This window comes from Platichthys flesus, chromosome 11 (assembly GCF_949316205.1).
Source record: "Platichthys flesus chromosome 11, fPlaFle2.1, whole genome shotgun sequence".
NCBI lineage: Eukaryota > Metazoa > Chordata > Actinopteri > Pleuronectiformes > Pleuronectidae > Platichthys > Platichthys flesus.
The window spans coordinates 6,027,420-6,052,906 of record NC_084955.1 but is presented as its reverse complement, the minus strand read 5'-3'; the positions used below and the strand labels follow the sequence as shown (position 1 = coordinate 6,052,906).

General features: G+C 40.0%; 3 protein-coding genes across 3 annotated transcripts; all 3 read right to left on the bottom strand.

Moving 5' to 3' along the window:
- Positions 1–4,058: 4,058 nt before the first annotated feature.
- LOC133965304 (sulfotransferase 2B1-like) lies at positions 4,059–7,909 on the bottom strand. The gene is made up of 6 exons (XM_062399785.1): positions 7,771–7,909; positions 6,356–6,564; positions 6,103–6,229; positions 5,832–5,926; positions 4,604–4,784; positions 4,059–4,191 (listed from the first exon to the last, which is right to left on the bottom strand). Exons 1-6 carry the CDS (start codon positions 7,907–7,909, stop codon positions 4,076–4,078), a joined length of 867 nt encoding a protein of 288 aa, XP_062255769.1. The 3' UTR covers positions 4,059–4,075.
- A 2,949-nt stretch (positions 7,910–10,858) lies between these two features.
- LOC133965172 (sulfotransferase 2B1-like) lies at positions 10,859–15,229 on the bottom strand. The gene is made up of 6 exons (XM_062399594.1): positions 15,091–15,229; positions 13,676–13,884; positions 13,423–13,549; positions 13,163–13,257; positions 11,936–12,116; positions 10,859–11,523 (listed from the first exon to the last, which is right to left on the bottom strand). The coding sequence occupies exons 1-6, from the start codon at positions 15,227–15,229 to the stop codon at positions 11,408–11,410; spliced, it is 867 nt and encodes a 288-aa protein (XP_062255578.1). The 3' UTR covers positions 10,859–11,407.
- A 1,542-nt stretch (positions 15,230–16,771) lies between these two features.
- LOC133964389 (sulfotransferase 2B1-like) lies at positions 16,772–24,839 on the bottom strand. Its single transcript, XM_062398431.1, has 6 exons — positions 24,686–24,839; positions 23,947–24,155; positions 23,690–23,816; positions 23,431–23,525; positions 17,758–17,938; positions 16,772–17,381 (listed from the first exon to the last, which is right to left on the bottom strand). The coding sequence occupies exons 1-6, from the start codon at positions 24,822–24,824 to the stop codon at positions 17,266–17,268; spliced, it is 867 nt and encodes a 288-aa protein (XP_062254415.1). The 5' UTR covers positions 24,825–24,839; the 3' UTR covers positions 16,772–17,265.
- Positions 24,840–25,487: the final 648 nt, after the last annotated feature.

Below are 25,487 nucleotides of genomic sequence, written 5' to 3'. Positions count from 1 at the left end.
ATGCAGGATTTGTCACAGGATTGTAATGAACCAGCCCTTCTGCTGTTTGCAGCATTGATCCAGTTCAAACTTTAAATGAACTAGTTCAAGTTCAGAGGGTTAGTTAAGGTTATTTTTGTATTGGGATGATTTAGGTGTCAGTGCTCCTGACTGTGAGAGTCACGTCTCGTGTTGTACTGAGCACAAGGAGGAAGCCGAGAGGTGGAGGAAACAGAAACTCCAGCTCGTTACAAACCACCTGCAGCTTCTGATCTGATCATGAAGCAGCTGATCTCTGAGCAGATGTGACCAGAGAAGCTCTGTGTTTCCACTTTTCACGTCACTGAGCGGCTGCTTCATGGTGACGAGCTCAGGTCTCAGTCACTGCTTGTGTCTTCTGAGCGAGAATGTGGCGGTGTGGGGGGGAGCCCCGGGGCCTGTGTGTGCGTGTGTGTTTGTAGCTCAGTTGACCAATCCTGCTCGAGACTGAGGTCGGGACCTCCTACCTCATTAACATAGGGACACTTAAATGTGGAAATAAATAAATGTTTAAATATGAGAGGGATTGACAGGAGTGAGACTCATTTTGTTTAGCTAACAATCATAAATATAAATTCCAGAAATGTGCCTGACATTTCTTTTGACATGATCCAATAATGAGTCCCTAGGAAATCAGGGACAATGTCAATAAAATGCTGTATCTCAAAATGTTAAACAAAGTGAAACGAAAATCCTGGATCGACAGCGTATTTTTACAGGGTTTTTCAATGAGCCACATCACATCCTTCCACCATATTTCGTAGAAATCCATTCAATTAATTTGTTCCAAAAGACAGGAGTGAAAACAAAACGCATGGTTTATGCATGCATTTCATGACTCTCCTTAATTAGGAGGTTTACTGTTACTCTCCACTGTTGGGGGCTTTCTGCTCAGGTTTGATGACACATTCGGATTTCTCCTGCCACTTCAATATTGGAGGAGAATAAAACCTTTCGATGCTCATTTAGAAAGATTCAACAGCCTTTCATCTTCCTGGAAACAATGTCCTACTTTATTTGGATATATGCAAACGGCAGTGTGAGCTGTTTTTATGTGTCCCTGTGAGACTCGTCCTGCAGTGAACTGTCTGCTTCTCATGTGCCGGTGGCTACTTTCGAGGTCGCGTACAATTCACTCACTTTCGTCCACAACTGCTCTATAGTAAATGCAACTGCTGTTTTGGCTGCAAATCTGTGTCTCCAGACAAATTTAGATTTTTTGCAACCTGATATAAAACCCTTAGACAGACAAATCCCTAAAAGAAAGAAACACATCAGTGTGCAGACATGTCTTTTCCTTGAGTATAAATTTATTAGGGCAAAAGTAAGTGTGCAAATAACTAAAATAAAGACAATAAAGAAATTCATGTCAGCCATGATAATTTAATGAAAGTGTATTAAAAGTTTCTACAGGCTGAGCTCCGGATGCCTTATACATGCACACCATTACATTGTCACATTTTGCATACAAGCAATGAGTCAACAATAGTTGTGTTGTTTGTTTTAACCAAAATAAGAGGCAAGGAAGCTGCTCTGAGCTGAAATGTTTTTTCCAGTCTCTAGCAATACCTGACATGAGATGACAAACATCTCATGTCAGGTATTGGTAAGAAAGGCAGTTTTATGGAGACTGAAAATCCTCTTACATGAAGGGTTATAACTCAATAAAGATGTCGACCACAACCAGGTAAGTATTTAAATCCAGTCAGACAGTTTAAAAGTAATTCTGAGAAAACTGCATTGGACCTTAAGTTAATGCAGAACTTATTTTTTAGCATTTCAATTTGTAGAAATTACTCAACTCTACAGTCAGTAAGGAAGAAAAATTGCCATCAAAACGTGAGCAAAAGGAAAAACGCAGGCAGGTCCTAGAAGGAAAGCACACGTGACCTTTCATTGTAGCTTTTTGAAGCAGCAGTTGTTCTTTGTCATCTCAAGATAGAAATTCTCTGACTTTTCTGGTTGATTTCTATGATGAACGATCACCAAGGCCATCTGATGGTCTCTGTGACGTCACTCAGACTGGACAGCTTACTAAGTAAATGAATTACAATAAGTAAAATTGGCCCTTTATCCAGTAAAATACCAGACAATTTGTCATTACAAATTATCATATGGAAACTTTTTGCTTTTTTATATTATAATAATTAAATATTTGAAGTTTGGGAAATTTTTAATTTGCACTCTGTCATGTTTTCCTTATTTTTACATTTGTCATTTATTTTTGGTGTCACCTTCCCTCTTTTAAATTCCTTCCCTTGTGTGTTTTTCACCCCTGTGATTATCTGCCATGCTTCCCACTAATAGTGTGTTTATTTGATCAATATATACAGAGAAGGGTCATTGAGACCAAACTCTCTTTTTCAAGGACTTAGGACAAAGTCAAGTCTGTCTGTTCCCTTTCCTCTGAGCCAGTTCCTCTTAGTTTATTTTTGACAAGTGTTTTTGCCAATGTAATGCAGTAGAATGAATTGTTATTAAATGAGGAGCCTAAATTCAGAATTATTCAGTTTATGGTAAAACACTGCACTGGTCTATTTTGAGATTTTAGTCTATTTTGCTTCCATGTCATCTTCTTTGATTCTAATGGAAAGAAATCTTCCAAAAATACAAAGTAGGGTGGTGTTTGTACCCTCTGTTTGTTAACAAGACACAAGTAAACTATATTTGTATTTGTCTTTTGGCTTATTAGCTGTAAACTAACAGCTTGAGCCACTGGTAGCTTAATCCTTTGTTTATCACCACTCAGCTCCCCCCATGCAAAGGAACACCAGTACAACAGGGAAAGGAGCTGGGGGTGGGAGGTGCTCCCTGTGATGTTTTCTAATCAGTCACACTCTGAGCTGATCTTTATAAAATCCTGTTGAATTCATATTTGTGTAAAATAATAAACGGTCCGTCGCTTCTTTTGCAACAATGAAGTAAAAACCCTGCGTTGCGATTCACCCCTGATGTCCTGATAAACACTCCTCAAAATCGAGATGTATCCAATAGTGAAGGATTTTTATTTAATAGATGGTGACGAGTCATTTTTCATGATGTTCAGATGCAGTCTCATGAACTCTGGAGCGAATCAAACAAACACTAAGTGACTTCATGTACTGATCAGGTCCTGATAACTAGTGATGAGGGTTTATTAGTGACAGTGAGAGCAGGTCAGAGTGGAGGAGGATGGTTATACTACCAGACTTGCTGAAGGAATGTGGTTTTGCATTATTTTGATAATAAATGAACACGAAATATGCATTATTTTCATCACAGTGTTTGATCTGTAACACGATAATTTCCCAATTTGGATTCAATACGGTACATTGATCTACCTATCTATGAATATGCAACTATAATTAATGTATGAATAGAACCTTCGCAATCCTCTCACACCTATAAATGAACAGTACACACAAGGCACCACAAAGACTGAAAGATGGAACGCATTCTAACCCTAACCTTAAGCAAGTGTGACAATAATACAAATTAAAACGATGTAGAAATTTATGTGAGCCATGATATTTATTGAAAGTGTATTAAAAGTTTCTACAAGCTGAGCTCCGGGTGCCTTAAACATAAATAACATTACATAGGCACATTTTGCATACAAGCAAGGAGTCAACAAGAGTTGTGTTGTTTGTTTTAACCACAATAAGAGGCAGGGAAATAACAAAATAGCTCATTAACAAGCTTATTTACAGATGAGAGAATCCAGATGATCACTGTTGAAGCAGCAATCCCTTGTTGGCGGTTTAACATAAATTCTCATCCAGGGCAAGCAAAACAATTTTGGAATTAACCTGGAAAATGTTACATTTCACACCCCAAAAAACTGTTGACATATATTTAAATGTGGTGGTGGTCTCTCCAGGTAAAAGGCTCTGCAGCTCTTCTAAATCCTGTTTGAGAAGCTGGATGATGACCAGAGTACAAACATCAGTAAAGTGATTTTTACTTGTCTGCCTAACATTGAAAATGTTTGGCCCAAATAGCACCAGTTTCCTACTCTGACAAAAATATCTATTGTAAATGGTTCTTTCTCTCTCTGCGTCTCTCCTCTGGCTGTGGCTCAGTCCAGACTCCACGGCAGAGAGAAGCTCTCACCCTCCATCTCTTTGCAAATGACTGATGTGAACCGGGCCAGCTGCTCTGAGCTGAAATGTTTTTTCCAGTCTCCAGCAATACCTGACATGAGATGACACACACCAAGAAACACACATTAACACAACAGAGCTCCGGTGAGAAACTGTTCAGTAGAAATTCAAGTGGTAAGAAAGGCAGTTTTATGGAGACTGAAAATTCTCTTACATGAAGGGTTATAACTCAATAAAGATGTCGACCTCAACCAGGTAAGTATTCAAATCCAGTCAGACAGTTTAAATGTAATTCTGAGAAAACTGCATTGGACCTTAAGTTAATGTAGAACTTATTTTTTAGCATTTCAATTTGTAGAAATTACTCAACTCTACAGTCAGTAAGCAAGAAAAATTGCCATCAAACCGTGAGCACAAGCAAAAAGTTGAAAATTAACAGTTGTTCATATAATCAAAATTCAGCCACGCCTCTAGCTGTTTATCATGGACACATGGAGCCTCACCTTTCCTGAAGAATGGAGATTTGTCAGAGTCCATGAATTTCTTTGGCAGCAGGCTGAAGTTGGACATGTTGTTGTTCTTCATGGTCTTAAAGGTGCAATGCTCTGCGATCTTCTGAATGGTGTCTTCACTCAGGTTAGTGCCCAGGAAACCAGATAAACGCCTGAGAGACGCAGGCAGGTCCTAGAAGGAAAGCACACGTGACCTTTCATTGTAGCTTTTTGAAGCAGCAGTTGTTCTTTGTCATCTCAAGATAGAAATTCTCTGACTTTTCTGGTTGATTTCTATGATGAACGATCACCAAAGCCATCTGATGGTCTCTGTGACGTCACTCAGACTGGACAGCTTACAAGGAAAATGAATTACAATAAGTAAAATTGGCCCTTTATCCAGTAAAATACCAGACAATTTGTCATTACAAATTATCATATGGAAACTTTTTGCTTTTTTATATTATAATAATTAAATATTTGAAGTTTGGGAAATTTTTAATTTGCACTCTGTCATGTTTTCCTTCTTTTTACATTTGTCATTTATTTTTGGTGTCACCTTCCCTCTTTTACCTTCATTCCCTTGTGTGTTTTTCACCTCTGTGATTATCTGCCATGCTTCCCACTAATAGTGTGTTTATTTGATCAATTGATACAGAGAAGGGTCATTGAGACCAAACTCTCTTTTTCAAGGACTTAGGACAAAGTCAAGTCTGTCTGTTCCCTTTCCTCTGAGCCAGTTCCTCTTAGTTTATTTTTGACAAGTGTTCTTGCCAATGTAATGCAGTAGAATGAATAGTTATTAGATGAGGAGCCTAAATTCAGAATTATTCAGTTTATGGTAGGACACTACTGCACTGGTCTATTTTGAATTTTTGGTCTATTTTGCTTCCATGTCATCTTCTTTGATTCTAACGGAAAGAAAACTTCCAAAAATACACATTAGGGTGGTGTTTGTACCCTCTGTCTGTTTGTTAACAAGACACAAGTTAACTATATTTCTTTTTATCTTTTGGCTTATTAGCTGTAAACTAAATATATTAAGAAAGAAAAGGGGAAGGGGCTCAAGCCCCCTCTGATGTCTATGTGTGCATGGGCCAGGTCTGGCCTCTATTTCAAGGTACCTTTCAAACTGCAGACACTCTATTAACTTCAATTGTGAGTTAACCATAAACTCTGGCCCAAGGAAGTAATATATCACCATTTACAACAACTCATAATTCGCTTGTGAGAGTTTTACCTGAACCATTTCTTCATATGAGATGTACATGATTCTGTCTGTCAGCTCTGTGTGTCTCCAGCTCTTCACATGGTCCGTCCATTTTCCAAACATCACTGCAGGTTGTAATACAGTACACATTAAATGAACCAACCACTGCTGTGCCAGAAATAACAAGAGTAACTTAGTTTTTCCCTTTTTGCTCACATGATAATACACTGACATGCTAAATTCAATACTTCTGATATTCATACACTTCTCTAAGTAAACTTTTTAGGATGTGACCTCTGACCTCTGCCATCCAGGAATTTCTCTTTGAACTCATCAAAAGTTCCTGGATCCTCGAGGAATGATGCCATCTGGTGGAAGTAGTATGAAGACACCAGGACATCCTTTGGATTCCTGACAACATAGATCACCTATTGCAGGGAAACAAGTCACAAAATGAAAATAATAAGGCGAAATGTTTACTATAGATGTTTAATAAAGGATCAGATGAGGAGAAGTACATCAGGGAATATCTCACTAAGATTCCACAGGTTTACCTTGGCTTTGGAGGTGTGAAAGGATGCAGGCATGAGGTGATAAGGAAAATGAGTCACTAGTGCTCGCGGAGATTTCAATTGATCCACAACAATGGACAATTTTATCTCCTCCAGCCAAGGCATCCTTTCAAAGTTTGGAATGGTTTGGATTGGCTTCAGATCACCACCATTAAGCACCAGTGGCAGAATCTCCTGCATCCAGATTGTACCTATAGAACAACAAGGAAGAGTGATTACTACATGGTTAATGAAGCTATGATTTCTCCTTTCAACTGTCAGTATTGGCTATTAATGGCTGAGAATAAAAAAAGCCTTTTGGATATACTCACTAAACACAGTTGAACTACATGAATGAAGTTTTTCAAGTTATTCGCGATCCATCCCAATAAACGCAAATATTCCTTCTACATAGTCCAAACACCTACTGACAATACAAGAACCATAAACTGTTCACTTACAGCAGAATTCCAGCTTCAAAAGATTTGCAAGAGCTGTCAAATGTCCAACTGGCCCACTTTAATTACTCAAGCATTTCACAGTGAGGCTTAGTAAGAGCAGAGAAACATGAGCCTTTAATTATTAAAATTCTGTAGTGTGTCTGTTTTGGCAACATGGATTCAGGCCCACTTGGTTACTAGAGTAAAGTTTGTGTCATAAAGATGTTTAGATTTTATGATCTTGGTCCATATGTTGACAGTTGGTGCATGTATTTTACTTTCAACAATTTTTCTGACATAATTTTTAGTGCACATACAGCACCACTAAGGGTTGGAATCAATATTTAACTTTACAAGTACTGGCTGGTCAAAATCTTTCACAAATACTTGACTACTACAAACAGAGATTTCCCACACAATTGTCCATGAGCTCATTTCCTTTTGGATAAAAAGTGTCATATTTAGAAGTAAGGCCAATAATCAATGTAATGATTATGTGCTGCTTGACTCCAAAGACCACCACAGCTGACCTTGAACCAAATATAGAGATGTGTGACACTGACATAAGGGTGATGGGCCACCACAAGCCTCCAGCACACCAGCTTCCATTCTTCTCAGAGATATTCTCTCACTGGATGTTTTGATGATGGTGGTGAATAGCACAAGTCCGTTTCAATTTTCCCATAGATGATCAATTTCGGTTCACAAAAATTGCTTGGCCCAAAATAAAATAAACGGATCGTTATTCAGTATTTTGATTTAACTTCAACCCCGAGTGTTACATCTCAGCTTATTACTCTGCTTGCATTGAAATCACAATCTCCTGTAAATTTACAGAACAGAAACACCTCGAACCAACGAAGCAGCGACAGTTCGCCAGGACCCGAGCTCCTTTGGCTTAGATAAGGCATTTAAATATCTCAGACTTTCAATCAGAAGAAACAGAAAATCTCTTTGGTAAAGTTCAGACACACAGACCTGACTTCGGGTAGGTGACAGCGATGACGTCATCGTCTTTAAATTTGAATTCCTGCGCAAACTCCAAGCTTTCTGCGGTGTGGATCGTCTTGGGAAGACTGAGTCCACGATAGTCAAAGTATAGCTCTTCAGAGGACATTATGGTGCGAGGGTTCAAGGAAAGTCCAACAGAGTAGACACACTCCACTTCACGATCACTCTGAAGGAGACGCCGTAAACAGTTGCCCCTGTTGGATGGTCCCTGTGCACTTGTCTCTCTCTTTATATACAGTGTATGGCAGGGCGGCGCATGACATAGGCAACATATGAGGTTGCCTAGGGCGCAAAATGCTGAGAGGCTGGTCTATTCTGGTCTATTTTGCTTCCATGTCATCTTCTTTGACTCTAACGGAAGAAAACTTCCCAAAATACACATTTAGATGGTGTTTGCACCCTCTGTCTGTTTGCTAACAAGACACAAGTAAACTATATTTGTTTTTGTCTTATGGCTTATTAGCTGTAAACTAACAGCTTGAGGCACTGGTAGCTTAATCCTTTGTTTATCACCACTCAGCTCCCCCCAAGCAAAGAAACACCAGTACAACAGGGAAAGGAGCTGGGGGGTGGGAGGTGCTCCCTGTGATGTCTTCTAATCAGTCACACTTTGAGCTGATATTCATAAAATCCTGCTGAATTCATATTTGTGTAAAAGGAATAAACGGTCCGTCGCTTCTTTCGCAACAATGAAGTAAAAACCCTGCGTCGCGTCTCAGCCCAGATGTCCTGACTGTGCTTGTGATGTTACTTCTTGTGTTGTGCAGCAGTTTCAAAGGTATATCTCATAAACCCTAGAGAGTCAAACAAACACAAAGTAAACATCAGTCCTGTACTTGTCCTAATAACTTGAGATGAGTGCTGGTGTTTCTTGTTAGAGTGTAAGGTGAGAGCAGCTCAGAGGAGTGAGCAGAGGAGTGAGGAGGAAAAAGAGCCTGACAGAGACCCTGACACAGGGGTCTGCCTACTTGTCTGCCTAACTTTGAAAATGTTTGGCCCAATGAGCACCAGTTTCCTACTCTGACAAAAATATCTATTGTACATGGCTCTTTCTCTCTCTGCGTCTCTCCTCTGGCTGTGGCTCAGTCCAGACTCCACGGCAGAGAGAAGCTCTCACCCTCCATCTCTTTGCAAATGACTGATGTGAGTTGAAGTTGAAAATTAACAGTTGTTCATATAATCAAAATTCAGTTTTATCATGGACACATGGAGCCTCACCTTTCCTGAAGAATGGAGATTTGTCAGAGTCCATGTATTGCTTTGGGACCAGGCTGAAGTTGGACATGTTGTTGTTCTTCATGGTCTTTAAGGTGCAATGCTTTGCGATCTTCTGAATGGTGTCTTCACTGAGGTCAGTGCCCAGGAAACCAGATAAACGCCTGAGAGACGCAGGCAGGTCCTAGAAGGAAAGCACACGTGACCTTTCATTGTAGCTTTTTGAAGCAGCAGTTGTTCTTTGTCATCTCAAGATAGAAATTCTCTGACTTTTCTGGTTGATTTCTATGATGAACGATCACCAAAGCCATCTGATGGTCTCTGTGACGTCACTCAGACTGGACAGCTTACTAAGTAAATGAATTACAATAAGTAAAATTGGCCCTTTATCCAGTAAAATACCAGACAATTTGTCATTACAAATTATCATATGGAAACTTTTTGCTTTTTCATATTATAATAATTAAATATTTGAGGTTTGGGAAATTGTTACTTTTCAAAAAGAGCACTCTGTCATGTTTTCCTTATTTTTACATTTGTCATTTATTTTTGGTGTCACCTTCCCTCTTTTAAATTCCTTCCCTTGTGTGTTTTTCACCCCTGTGATTATCTGCCATGCTTCCCACTAATAGTGTGTTTATTTGATCAATTTATACAGAGAAGGGTCATTGAGACCAAACTTTCTTTTTCAAGGACTTAGGACAAAGTCAAGTCTGTCTGTTCCCTTTCCTCTGAGCCAGATCCTCTTAGTTTATTTTTGACAAATGTTTTGCCAATTTAATGCAGTAGAATGAATAGTTATTAGATGAGGAGCCTAAATTCAGAATTATTCAGTTTATGGTAGGACACTACTGCACTGGTCTATTTTGAGATTTTAGACTATTTTGCTTCCATGTCATCTTCTTTGATTCTAATGGAAAGAAATCTTCCAAAAATACAAAGTAGGGTGGTGTTTGTACCCTCTGTCTGTTTGTTAACAAGACACAAGTAAACTATATTTGTATTTGTCTTTTGGCTTATTAGCTGTAAACTAACAGCTTGAGCCACTGGTAGCTTAATCCTTTGTTTATCACCACTCAGCTCCCCCCATGCAAAGAAACACCAGTACAACAGGGAAAGGAGCTGGGGGTGGGAGGTGCTCCCTGTGATGTTTTCTAATCAGTCACACTTTGAGCTGATCTTTATAAAATCCTGTTGAATTCATATTTGTATAAAAGGAATAAACGGGCCGTCGCTTCTTCTGCAACATTGAAGTAAAAACCCTGCGTTGCGATTCACCCCTGATGTCCTGATAAACACTCCTCAAAATCGAGATGTATCCAATAGTGAAGGATTTTTATTTAATAGATGGTGACGAGTCATTTTTCATGATGTTCAGATGCAGTCTCATGAACTCTGGAGCGAATCAAACAAACACTAAGTGACTTCATGTACTGATCAGGTCCTGATAACTAGTGATGAGGGTTTATTAGTGACATTGAGAGCAGGTCAGAGTGGAGGAGGATGGTTATACTACCAAACTTGCTGAAGGAATGTGGTTTCGCATTATTTTGATAATAAATGAACACGAAATATGCATTATTTTGATCACAGTGTTTGATCTGTAACACGATCATTTCCCAATTTGGATTCAATACGGTACATCGATCTACCTATCTACAAATATGCAAATATAATTAATTTATGAATAGAAACTTCGCAATCCTCTCACACCTATAAATGAACAGTACACACAAGGCACCACAAAGACTGACAGATGGAGTGCATTCTAACCCTAACCTAAAGCAAGTGTGACAATAATACAAATTAAGACGATGTAGAAATTTATGTGAGCCATGATATTTATTGAAAGTGTATTAAAAGTTTCTACAAGCTGAGCTCCGGGTGCCTTAAACATGCATAACATTACATAGTCACATTTTGCATACAAGCAAGGAGTCAACAATAGTTTTGTTGTTAGTTTTAACCAAATTGAGAAGCAGGAATATAACAAAATAGCTCATTAACAAGCTTATTTACAGATGAGAGAATCCAAATGATCACTGTTGAAGCAGCAATCCCTTGTTGGCGGTTTAACATAAATTCTCATCCAGGGCAAGCAAAACAATTGTGGAATTAACCTGGAAAATGTTACATTTCACACCCCAAAAAACTGTTGACATATATTTAAATGTGGTGGTGGTCTCTCCAGGTAACAGGCTCTGCAGCTCTTCTAAATCCTGTTTGAGAAGCTGGATGATGACCAGAGTACAAACATCAGTAAAGTGATTTTTACTTGTCTGCCTAACTTTGAAATTGTTTGGCCCAATGAGCACCAGTTTCCTACTCTGACAAAAATATCTATTGTACATGGCTCTTTCTCTCTCTGCGTCTCTCCTCTGGCTGTGGCTCAGTCCAGACTCCACGGCAGAGAGAAGCTCTCACCCTCCATCTCTTTGCAAATGACTGATGTGAACCGGGCCAGCTGCTCTGAGCTGAAATGTTTTTTCCAGTCTCCAGCAATACCTGACATGAGATGACACACACCAAGAAACACACATTAACACAACAGAGCTCCGGTGAGAAACTGTTTAGTAGAAATTCAAGTGGTAAGAAAGGCAGTTTTATTGAGACTGAAAATTCTCTTACATGAAGGGTTATAACTCAATAAAGATGTCGACCTCAACCAGGTAAGTATTCAAATCCAGTCAGACAGTTTAAATGTAATTCTCTGAAAACTGCATTGGACCTTAAGTTAATGCAGAACTTATTTTTTAGCATTTCAATTTGTAGAAATTACTCAACTCTACAGTCAGTAAGCAAGAAAAATTGCCATCAAAACGTGAGCACAAGGAAAAAGTTGAAAATTAACAGTTGTTCATATAATTAAAATTCAGCCAAGCCTCTTGCTGTTTATCATGGACACATGGAGCCTCACCTTTCCTGAAGAATGGAGATTTGTCAGAGTCCATGAATTCCTTTGGCAGCAGGCTGAAGTTGGACATGTTGTTGTTCTTCATGGTCTTGAAGGTGCAATGCTCTGCGATCTTCTGAATGGTGTCTTCACTGAGGTTAGTGCCCAGGAAACCAGATAAACGCCTGAGAGACGCAGGCAGGTCCTAGAAGGAAAGCACACGTGACCTTTCATTGTAGCTTTTTGAAGCAGCAGTTGTTCTTTGTCATCTCAAGATAGAAATTCTCTGACTTTTCTGGTTGATTTCTATGATGAACGATCACCAAGGCCATCTGATGGTCTCTGTGGCGTCACTCAGACTGGACAGCTTACAAGGAAAATGAATTGCAATAAGTAAAATTGGTCCTTTATCCAGTAAAATACCAGACAATTTGTCATTACAAATTATCATATAGAAACTTTTTGCTTTTTTATATTATAAGAATTAAATATTTGAAGTTTGGGAAATTTTTAATTTGCACTCTGTCATGTTTTCCTTATTTTTACATTTGTCATTTATTTTTGGTGTCACCTTCCCTCTTTTACCTTCCTTCCCTAGTGTGTTTTTCACCCCTGTGATTATCTGCCATGCTTCCCACTAATAGTGTGTTTATTTGATCAATTGATACAGAGAAGGGTCATTGAGACCAAACTCTCTTTTTCAAGGACTTAGGACAAAGTCAAGTCTGTCTGTTCCCTTTCCTCTGAGACAGATCCTCTTAGTTTATTTTTTACAAGTGTTTTTGCCAATGTAATGCAGTAGAATGAATATTTATTAGATGAGGAGCCTAAATTCAGAATTATTTAGTTTATGGTAGGACACTACTGCACTGGTCTATTTTGAATTTTTGGTCTATTTTGCTTCCATGTCATCTTCTTTGATTCTAATGGAAAGAAAACTTCCAAAAATACACATTAGGGTGGTGTTTGTACCCTCTGTCTGTTTGTTAACAAGACACAAGTAAACTATATTTTTTTTATCTTTTGGCTTATTAGCTGTAAACTAAATATATTAAGAAAGAAAAGGGGAAGGGGCTCAAGCCCCCTCTGATGTCTATGTGTGCATGGGCCAGGTCTGGCCTCTATTTCAAGGTATCTTTCAAACTGCAGACACTCTATTAACTTCTATTGTGAGTTAACCATAAACTCTGGCCCTAGGAAGTAATATATCACCATTCACAACAACTCATAATTCGCTTGTGAGAGTTTTACCTGAACCATTTCTTCATATGAGATGTACATGATTCTGTCTGTCAGCTCTGTGTGTCTCCAGCTCTTCACATGGTCCGTCCATTTTCCAAAGACCACTGCAGGTTGTAATACAGTACACATTAAATGAACCAACCACTGCTGTGCCAGAAATAACAAGAGTAACAAATTGTTTCCCTTTTTGCTCACATGACATGCTAAATTCAATACTTCTGATATTCATACACTTCTCTAAGTAAACTTTTTAGGATGTGACCTCTGACCTCTGCCATCCAGGAATTTCTCTTTGAACTCATCAAAAGTTCCTGGATCCTCGAGGAATGATGCCATCTGGTGGAAGTAGTATGAAGACACCAGGACATCCTTTGGATTCCTGACAACATAGATCACCTATTGCAGGGAAACAAGTCACAAAATGAAAATAATAAGGCGAAATGTTTACTATAGATGTTTAATAAAGGATCAGATGAGGAGAAGTACATCAGGGAATATCTCACTAAGATTCCACAGGTTTACCTTGGCTTTGGAGGTGTGAAAGGATGCAGGCATGAGGTGATAAGGAAAATGAGTCACTAGTGCTCGCGGAGATTTCAATTGATCCACAACAATGGACAATTTTATCTCCTCCAGCCAAGGCATCCTTTCAAAGTTTGGAATGGTTTGGATTGGTTTCAGATCACCACCATTAAGCACCAGTGGCAGAATCTCCTGCATCCAGATTGTACCTATAGAACAACAAGGAAGAGTGATTACTACATGGTTAATGAAGCTATGATTTCTCCTTTCAACTGTCAGTATTGGCTATTAATGGCTGAGAATAAAAAAAGCCTTTTGGATATACTCACTAAACACAGTTGAACTACATGAATGAAGTTTTTCAAGTTATTCGCGATCCATCCCAATAAACGCAAATATTCCTTCTACATAGTCCAAACACCTACTGACAATACAAGAACCATAAACTGTTCACTTACAGCAGAATTCCAGCTTCAAAAGATTTGCAAGAGCTGTCAAATGTCCAACTGGCCCACTTTAATTACTCAAGCATTTCACAGTGAGGCTTAGTAAGAGCAGAGAAACATGAGCCTTTAATTATTAAAATTCTGTAGTGTGTCTGTTTTGGCAACATGGATTCAGGCCCACTTGGTTACTAGAGTAAAGTTTGTGTCATAAAGATGTTTAGATTTTATGATCTTGGTCCATATGTTGACAGTTGGTGCATGTATTTTACTTTCAACAATTTTTCTGACATAATTTTTAGTGCACATACAGCACCACTAAGGGTTGGAATCAATATTTAACTTTACAAGTACTGGCTGGTCAAAATCTTTCACAAATACTTGACTACTACAAACAGAGATTTCCCACACAATTGTCCATGAGCTCATTTCCTTTTGGATAAAAAGTGTCATATTTAGAAGTAAGGCCAATAATCAATGTAATGATTATGTGCTGCTTGACTCCAAAGACCACCACAGCTGACCTTGAACCAAATATAGAGATGTGTGACACTGACATAAGGGTGATGGGCCACCACAAGCCTCCAGCACACCAGCTTCCATTCTTCTCAGAGCTATTCTCTCACTGGATGTTTTGATGATGGTGGTGAATAGCACAAGTCCGTTTCAATTTTCCCATAGATGATCAATTTCGGTTCACAAAAATTGCTTGGCCCAAAATAAAATAAACGGATCTTTATTCAGTATTTTGATTTAACTTCAACCCCGAGTGTTACATCTCAGCTTATTACTCTGCTTGCATTGAAATCACAATCTCCTGTAAATTTACAGAACAGAAACACCTCGAACCAACGAAGCAGCGACAGTTCGCCAGGACCCGAGCTCCTTTGGCTTAGATAAGGCATTTAAATATCTCAGACTTTCAATCAGAAGAAACAGAAAATCTCTTTGGTAAAGTTCAGACACACAGACCTGACTTCGGGTAGGTGACAGCGATGACGTCATCGTCTTTAAATTTGAATTCCTGCGCAAACTCCAAGCTTTCTGCGGTGTGGATCGTCTTGGGAAGACTGAGTCCACGATAGTCAAAGTATAGCTCTTCAGAGGACATTATGGTGCGAGGGTTCAAGGAAAGTCCAACAGAGTAGACACACTCCACTTCACTATCACTCTGAAGGAGACACCGTAAACAGTTGCCCCTGTTGGATGGTCCCTGTGCACTTGTCTCTCTCTTTATATACAGTGTATAGCAGGGCGGCGCATGACATAGGCAACATATGAGGTTGCCTAGGGCGCAAAATGCTGAGAGGCTGGTCTATTCTGGTCTATTTTGCTTCCATGTCATCTTCTTTGACTCTAACGGAAGAAAACTTCCCAAAATACACATTTAGATGGTGTTTGTACCCTCTGTCTGTTTGCTAACAAGACACAAGTAAACTATATTTGTTTTTGTCTTATGGCTTATTAGCTGTAAACTAACAGCTTGAGGCACTGGTAGCTTAATCCTTTGTTTATCACCACTCAGCTCCCCCCAAGCAAAGAAACACCAGTACAACAGGGAAAGGAGCTGGGGGGTGGGAGGTGCTCCCTGTGATGTCTTCTAATCAGTCACACTTTGAGCTGATATTCATAAAATCCTGCTGAATTCATATTTGTGTAAAAGGAATAAACGGTCCGTCGCTTCTTTCGCAACAATGAAGTAAAAACCCTGCGTCGCGTCTCAGCCCAGATGTCCTGACTGTGCTTGTGATGTTACTTCTTGTGTTGTGCAGCAGTTTCAAAGGTATATCTCATAAACCCTAGAGAGTCAAACAAACACAAAGTAAACATCAGTCCTGTACTTGTCCTAATAACTTGAGATGAGTGCTGGTGTTTCTTGTTAGAGTGTAAGGTGAGAGCAGCTCAGAGGAGTGAGCAGAGGAGTGAGGAGGAAACAGAGCCCGACAGAGACCCTGACACAGGACCACTGGACCTTTAGTGAGCATCTGTCCTGGACCAGTGGTGTTATAATTATTCAGAGCTAAAACAACATGAATCAATTATGTTCTGTCTCTCTGTGATCGATAAACACTCCTCCACATCGAGATGTATCCAATAGTGAAGGATTTTTATTTAATAGATGGTGACGAGTCATTTTTCATGATGTTCAGATGCAGTCTCATGAACTCTGGAGCGAATCAAACAAACACTAAGTGACTTCATGTACTGATCAGGTCCTGATAACTAGTGATGAGGGTTTATTATTGACAGTGAGAGCAGGTCAGAGTGGAGGAGGATGGTTATACTACAAAACTTGCTGAAGGAATGTTTTTTTGCATTATTTTGATAATAAATGAACACGAAATATGCATTATTTTGATCACAGTGTTTGATCTGTAACACGATCATTTCCCAATTTGGATTCAATACGGTACATCGATCTACCTATCTATGAATATGCAAATATAATTAATGTATGAACAGAAACTTGGCAATCCTCTGACACCTATAAATGAACAGTACACACAAGGCACCACAAAGACTGAAAGATGGAGCGCATTCTAACCCTAACCTAAAGCAAGTGTGCAAATAATACAAATTAAAACGATGTAGAAATTTATGTGAGCCATGATATTTATTGAAAGTGTATTAAAAGTTTCTACAAGCTGAGCTCCGGGTTCCTTAAACATGCATAACATGTCACATTTTGCAAGGAGTCAACAAGAGTTGTGTTGTTTGTTTTAACCACAATAAGAGGCAGGGAAATAACAAAATAGCTCATTAACAAGCTTATTTACAGATGTGAGAATCCAGATAATCACTGTTGAAGCAGCAATCCCTTGTTGGCGGTTTAACATAAATTCTCATCCAGGGCAAGCAAAACAATTGTGGAATTAACCTGGAAAATGTTACATTTCACACCCCAAAAAACTGTTGACATATATTTAAATGTGGTGGTGGTCTCTCCAGGTAACAGGCTCTGCAGCTCTTCTAAATCCTGTTTGAGAAGCTGGATGATGACCAGAGTACAAATATCAGTAAAGGGATTTTTACTTGTCTGCCTAACTTTGAAAATGTTTGGCCCAATGAGCACCAGTTTCCTACTCTGACAAAAATATCTATTGTACATGGCTCTTTCTCCCTCTGCGTCTCTCCTCTGGCTGTGGCTCAGTCCAGACTCCACGGCAGAGAGAAGCTCTCACCCTCAATCTCCTTGCAAATGACTGATGTGAACCGGGCCAGCTGCTCTGAGCTGAAATGTTTTTTCCAGTCTCCAGCAATACCTGACATGAGATGACACACACCAAGAAACACACATTAACACAACAGAGCTCCGGTGAGAGTTTTATTGAGACTGAAAATCCTCTTACATGAAGGGTTATAACTCAATAAAGATGTCGACCACAACCAGGTAAGTATTTAAATCCAGTCAGACAGTTTAAATGTAATTCTGAGAAAACTGCATTGGACCTTAAGTTAATGCAGAACTTATTTTTTAGCATTTCAATTTGTAGAAATTACTCAACTCTACAGTCAGTAAGCAAGAAAAATTGCCATTAAAACGTGAGCACAAGGAAAAAGTTGAAAATTAACAGTTGTTCAAATAATCAAAATTCAGCCACGCCTCTAGCTGTTTATCAAGGACACATGGAGCCTCACCTTTCCTGAAGAATGGAGATTTGTCAGAGTCCATGTATTGCTTTGGGACCAGGCTGAAGTTGGACATGTTGTTGTTCTTCATGGTCTTGAAGGTGCAATGCTCTGCGATCTTCTGAATGGTGTCTTCACTGAGGTTAGTGCCCAGGAAACCAGATAAACGCCTGAGAGACGCAGGCAGGTCCTAGAAGGAAAGCACACGTGACCTTTCATTGTAGCTTTTTGAAGCAGCAGTTGTTCTTTGTCATCTCAAGATAGAAATTCTCTGACTTTTCTGGTTGATTTCTATGATGAACGATCACCAAAGCCATCTGATGGTCTCTGTGACGTCACTCAGACTGGACAGCTTACTAAGTAAATGAATTACAATAACTGAATTGGCCCTTTATCCAGTAAAATACCAGACAATTTGTCATTACAAATTATCATATGGAAACTTTTTGCTTTTTCATATTATAATAATTAAATATTTGAGGTTTGGGAAATTGTTACTTTTCAAAAAGAGCACTCTGTCTTATTTTTACATTTGTCATTTATTTTTGGTGTCACCATCCCTCTTTTACCTTCCTTCCCTTGTGTGTTTTTCACCCCTGTGAAACCCTAACCCTAACCCTAACCCATTATATAAACATTTAAGGTTTGGGAAACTTTCACTTTACAAAAGAGAGTACTCTGTCATGTTTTCTTTGTTGTGCCAGTTCACACTTAAAATGAACTAGTTCACTTTCATTTTTTCCATTTTTTAATGGAATGGTTAAGTTGAGAAACTTACGATCATGTGTTTAGTTATTAATCTATGGTGCTGGATCATGTCTGATGAGCTCTCACAGAGCACCTGCAGTGGCTTCACGGTCCACCAGGGGGCCTCAGCCCACACTTTTGGAATGACTGCTCTTGAGCAGAGTTCTTCAACAGGAGGTGCGGTAGAACAGCAGGGGGGTTGCGAAATTTCTGGTTCATATGCCATTTTTTTACATTTTTTTAATTCAATTTTTTTTCCACAAATTTAAATTTCTTTAAATACACATAAACTTGAATCCTACATATAGTAGCGAATGGATAAATCGATACAGAAGACATTATCTTTCAGTCAGCAATGCACACATTGAGCTGCACACAGGAGCTCTCTCAAGCTGGCCAGTTCACTCACAACACAAGACCAACCCAGACCTGTCCCTCCAAGTACTCCCCTGTACACAAAGAGGAGGACCTGCCCCTACTGCTGCTGTGCCAATCACAAGGCCGCATTTTACACGCTGGCTTTATCAGGTTCCCCGTGATTTGACGAGAGCCTATTCAGTCCACAGCTGATTAAGATCCCAGAAACGTGGACGCACTCCGCAATATCATTGAAACGAAGCCTTGTTAAAAAAATAAATAGAACAAATATGAAAAAAATAAACGATTTAGTTCAACCAAAAATCCTTTTGCAATCATTTTTGCAAAATATTCCCGGTCTAAAACACTGCAGCTCCTATCCCAACAGCCAATACTGAGGCCAATTTATGATTATGCCAAGTGAAAATGGATCGTTTTGTAACTCCCGCAAGCACAAGAGAGATACCCACCACCTCAGAAACCACCAGTGAAAATGCAGGTGGCGAGGCGGCACCTGCTGCTGATGTAGCAGCTGATAAGGGTAAGTGCAAACGAGAAAAGACCCATTACATGTCATTCAGCTGACGCTTTTGTCCAAAGCGACTTACATTTTTAGAACACTCAGCATTTTATGAGGGGCCATTTTAGGGGTTCAGTATCTTGCCAAGTACACTTAGGCATGCAGATGGGAAAGACTGGGATTTGAACCGGCAACCTTCTTGTTGAAGAACACCCGCTCTATCCCCTAGGCCACGCTCTCCCCGACCCAAATATATACAGGTAGTAATCCGAAGTTTGGATTTACCATCAAGGAGACAGATGGCATTGAGTTACCAATGTGGGTCATTTGCTCTAATGTGTTGTCAGACAAATCTGTGAAGCCATCAAAGCTGCAGCGTCACTTGGAGACAACCCACAGCCACATAAAAGACAAACCTGAATAATTTCAATCTAGTCTCACATCCCCAAAGTTGGTGAGCTAGCTTTGAACTGCTCTTATCAAGTTGCTCTTCGGATTGCCTAGAACAGGGTTGTCAAACTTTTTATCCCCGATACACATACAGAAAAAAAGACGAACGTCTGAGCCACTCACGCCGCCACGCGCCCCTGCCTTGTAGCGGACTGTTGACAGTGTGCCTCAATCACGTCACTCAGGGCGGGGGGCGTGACGACGTTCTGAAGGACAGCTGGCAGGTCAGGGTTGAGCTGGGCACCACCTAGTGTCTAAACTGAGAAGTGCAATACAGTGGGCCATAGTCCATTACATTACATTTAATTTATCCAAAGCGACTTACAACAAGTGCATTCAACCCCCGAGGGAACAAACCCAGAACAACAAGAATCAAGAAATAATCAAGTACAATTTTTTCAAAAATAAAGCAAAACTACAAAGTGCTATAAGTAGGTGCCATTTAAGTGCTACTAAATTGTTAGTTTAAAATAATTGTTAGTATTTCTTTCTTTTTTTTTGGATGCGGGCAAATTAAAAATGGATGGCAGGCAGCAGATGGCCCGCAGGCCGCAGGCCGACTCCCCTGGCCTAGAATAAACAGACACTTCAGCAACTGAAATGTGTAAAACAATGTATCAGTCGTGAAAGTTGTCAATATAGTCAAAACGAGTGCTTTGCAAACACCTCTCTTCTCTAATCTCTGTGCTGCTGGCGGAGAAGAACACACTGTACCATTCTGAGGTTCGATCGCTTTTACTCTGGAACATTGTTGTCACGTTTGCTAGAACAACTTACGTCTATTAGGGAGTTTTCAGTTCTCCAAAAGCACACAGAGCTGGATGCACTTTTCAGTGACAATGTCTGGGTCCCCAAACTTGCATATCTTGCTGACATTTTCGCTGAGCTGATGTTGGGCCACAGTCCAGAGGCTGAACACCAGACACTGGAGCCGACGGTGAGGACAAAGGGTTGTAAAACTTTTGGAGGGAAAACATTCTCCAGCAGGCCTGAGAATCTCCCCCTGGTGGTTGGAAAATGTCCTGAAGAGCCTCCAGGACCCCCGCTGAGTTCCAAGCCCCGCCCACTGAGGTCCAACTCTGACACTCAATTGGCTTAAAGCCAGCATCATCCTATGACCAGCACCTCAAGGAGGCAGAACCTCTCAGGTAGAATAAAATCACTGAGACATCAATAATCGCTGCCATTTTCCCTGCTCTGAAGACGTCAACAGACCCCTCCGGGTCTTTCCAGATGATTTAGTTGCTAAAGGGGGCAACCAGAGTTATTTTCTGTCATTTGTTTTATTTTCTTTTTTCTTAAGTTTGATCTTACTTTGATAGAGACTACTTTAGTTTTTAACTTGAAAAGGCCGTGCACAGGAACTCACTCGCTCGCTGGCCGAGCTCAGAGACTTTCTTTCCAAATCCACAGCTGCGTCAACCGCTGCTCATCCCTGCAGAAGAGACGAAGCCGAATTTCGTTCCAAGAGCAAGAGACTTCGCTCTTTTCGGTCCAGCGCTGACCTCCGTTGCAACCACGAGACCCACCGGAGCACCGCTTAAGAGGCCAGGACACTGATTTGTTTTCCAGGAATCCGCCCGTTCGCACGCATCCTGAGGTTTAACGACAGATTCACTGGACTTCCGGGAAATCCGCGCCCCACGCGCAAGCAACACCGCGGAGGTCACAGTAAGAGGCTTTATTGTCTGGGCAGAGACTAGTTTAAATACTTAGCGTGTCATTTGCTTGATTGTATGTTTGTTTGTAGATCGCTGATCTGTTTTTAGCCGTGCTACACGGCGGGCCGAGACGACACATCCGGTTCCTTTGTTTACTGTGTTTTTGAGAAGAGCGCGGTACAGAGCCGGCGCTTCCTTTTCGCGTGTTACCGTCAGAGATATTGTGCGGAGGTTTACATCTGTTAAAAGATAAATCTCACGTAACTGGTCTGCTTCGCTGGAAGTTTATCTCTGACGATGTTTTGAGAGCTTTCCTGATCTCTCTCTCTCTCTCTCTCTCTCTCTCTCTCTCTCTCTCTCTCTCTCTCTCTCTCTCTCTCTTCTCCTAAACCTGTTTTTACACACGTCCCGACCTACATTTATACATTTCATGTTACATGGAGAAATCTAGATTTAACGAGCATTTATACATCTCGACGCCATTCGGCGCCAAAACCACGAGATAAGAAATCTCTTTGTCTTAAAGATCCCCTTTGTTAAGGTCAGTGACCGGCAGCCATTTTGCTTTTCGCAACGTGGCTTCACTAAGGTAACCTCCATCTTGAAAGTATGTGAATGTAACATCACCTTGAATTCGGCCAGAGGACGTCACCACGTCATTACGCCATAGCCACTCCCCTTTCTCTTTCTTACACACACACACACACACACACACACACACACACACACACACACACACACACACACACACAGACAGGCAGACACACACGACCACACACACACATAGATACTCCGTATTACATGTGTGACAATTGTGATAAGTGCTGCTGCTGTTGTTACCATCTTTGAAATATTGGAGTTTGTTAAATGAAGAATCATTGAAATAACATTAACTTTATTTCCCCTTTTTTAATAAATACTTTTGTAATTAAAGTATTTGTATTTCTGTGATTATTTGTGCATATGTATGTGTATACAGCTGGATTACTTTAGCCTGTGTTCGAACTTAAAACCCTTCATTGTTTATTATATAATCATTAATACTAAATATTGAGATTATTAATATAACCTATATCATTGAGACTGATATTTAAAGATTGAATTGTTGGTCCCTGTAACCAGGGTGGTGCCCCGCGACAATAAGCAATGATTACAGATTTGTATCATTCTTAATTGATAATTTTATTGTTTTCATTAATTATTTTAACTATTAATGGATAACCGTATCATTTCTAATAAAATGTGTTACTATTCTTAATTAATAGCTTCATAATTTTTTTGATTATTTTTAAGAAATAATTGTTATTTTAATAATCATATTTCATGATTATTAATAATTAGCCAACGTCAATTCTACTCCTACTATTGCACAACACTGAACAAACTTAACAGTTCTATACAAGGCCGCAATACACATGTATGACAGAATTGAAGGATTTCTCCAAAAAATCCTAAGATGGAGGGAGCCTGTCATGGAGAGAATGTTTTCCATGTTTCCATCAGTGGATGAGCTGGGAGATTGTGCTGTGCTCTCGCCTTCCGTTACACGTGCAATGCGCTCGAGGGACAATTTAGGAACTACTTTCCTGAGGCTGACTCTTGGCGCAGGGACCAGACAATATCACAACCAGATGTTTTGATTGCTAATTCACTTAATTTATTTGTTCAACAGGGACGCTGTTAACAAACAGGACTATAATTTTAAATGATTTTTTAAAAGAGCCCCTCAGAAAAAGGGCTCTTTCTATAGAGAAAGAGAAGGGGCAGGGGCTCAAGCCCACTCTGATGTATGTGTGTGCATGGGCCAGGTCTGGCCTATATTTCAAGGTACCTTTCAAACTGCAGACACTCTATTAACTTCTATTGTGAGTTAACCATAAACTCTGGCCTAAGATAGTAATATATCACCATTTACAACAACTCATAATTCGCTTGTGAGAGTTTTACCTGAACCATTTCTTCATATGAGATGTACATGATTCTGTCTGTCAGCTCTGTGTGTCTCCAGCTCTTCACATGGTCCGTCCATTTTCCAAACATCACTGCAGGTTGTAATACAGTACACATTAAATGAACCAACCACTGCTGTGCCAGAAATAACAAGAGTTACTTTGTTTTTCCCTTTTTGCTCACATGATAATACACTGACATGCTAAATTCTTCTGATATTCATACACTTCTCTAAGTAAACTTTTTAGGATGTGACCTCTGCCATGCAGGAATTTCTCCATAAACTCATCAAAAGTTCCTGGATCCTCGAGGAATGTTGCCATCTGGTGGAAGTAGTATGAAGACACAAGGACGTCCTTTGGGTTCCTGACAACATAGATCACCTATCGCAGAGAAACAAGTCACAAAATGAAAATAACTGAAGAGGCAAAATGTTTACTATAGATGTTTAATAAAGGATCAGAGGAAGAGAAGTACATCAGGGAATATCTCACTAAGCTTCCACAGGTTTACCTTGGCTTTGGAGGTGTGAAAGAAGGCAGGCATGAGGTGATAAGGAAAATGAGTGACTAGTGCTCGCGGAGATTTCAATTGATCCACAACAATGGACAATCTTATCTCCTCCAGCCAGGGCACCCTGTCCCAGTTTGGAATGGTTTGGATTGGCTCCAGGTCGCCACCATTAAGCACCAGTGGCAGAATCTCCTGCATCCAGACTGTACCTATAGAACAATACAGAAGAGTGAATACTACATACTACAGTTTCAAAAGTTTTTCAAGAGCTGCCCACTTTGCTTACACAAGCATTTCACAGTGAGGCTTAGTCAGAGCAGAGAAACATGAGCCTTTAATAATTAAAATTCTGTAGTGTGTCTGTTTTGGCAACATGGATTCAGGCTCACTTGGTTAGTAGAGTACAGTTTGTGTTATAAAGAAAATTTGGATTTTCATTTTGTCATTTTAGATGATCAATTTGGGTTCCCACAAGGCGGACGTAAAATAAAACTGATCTTTATTCAGTATTTTGATTTCACTTCAACCCGAGTGTTAAATCTCAGTTTAGTAATCTGCTTGCATTGAAATCACGATCTCCTGTAAAGTTACTGAACAGAAACATCTTGAACTAACGTAGCAGCGACAGTTCGCCAGGACCAAGGCTCCTGTGGCTCATGTTAGATAAGGCATTTAAATATCTCAGACTTTCAATCAGAAGAAACAGAAAATCTCTTTGGTAAAGTTCAGACACACAGACCTGACTTCGGGTAGGTGACAGCGATGACGTCATCGTCTTTAAACTCGAATTCCTGCGCAAACTCCAAGCTCACTGCGTTATGAGTCTCCTTGGGAAGTCTGAGTCCACGATAGTCCAAGTACAGCTCTTCAGAGGACATTATGGTGCGAGGGTTCAAGCAAAGTCCAACAGAGTAGACACACTTCACTTCACGATCACTCTGAAGGAGACGCCGTAAACAGTTGCCCCTGTTGGATGGTCCCTGTGCACTTGTCTCTCTCTTTATATACAGTGTATGGCAGGGCAGCGCATGGCATAGGCAACATATGAGGTTGCCTAGGGCGCAAAATGCTGAGAGGCTGGTCTATTCTGGTCTATTTTGCTTCCATGTCATCTTCTTTGACTCTAACAGAAGAAAACTTCCCAAAATACACATTTAGATGGTGTTTGTACCCTCTGTCTGTTTGCTAACAAGACACAAGTAAACTATATTTGTTTTTGTCTTATGGCTTATTAGCTGTAAATTAACAGCTTGAGGCACTGGTAGCTTAATCCTTTGTTTATCACCACTCAGCTCCCCCCAAGCAAAGAAACACCAGTACAACAGGGAAAGGAGCTGGGGGGTGGGAGGTGTTCCCTGTGATGTTTTCTAATCAGTCACACTTTGAGCTGATATTCATAAAATCCTGCTGAATTCATATTTGTGTAAAAGGAATAAACGGTCCGTCGCTTCTTTTGCAACAGTGAAGTAAAAACCCTGCATCGCGTCTCAGCCCAGATGTCCTGACTGTGCTTGTGATGTTACTTCTTGTGTTGTGCAGCA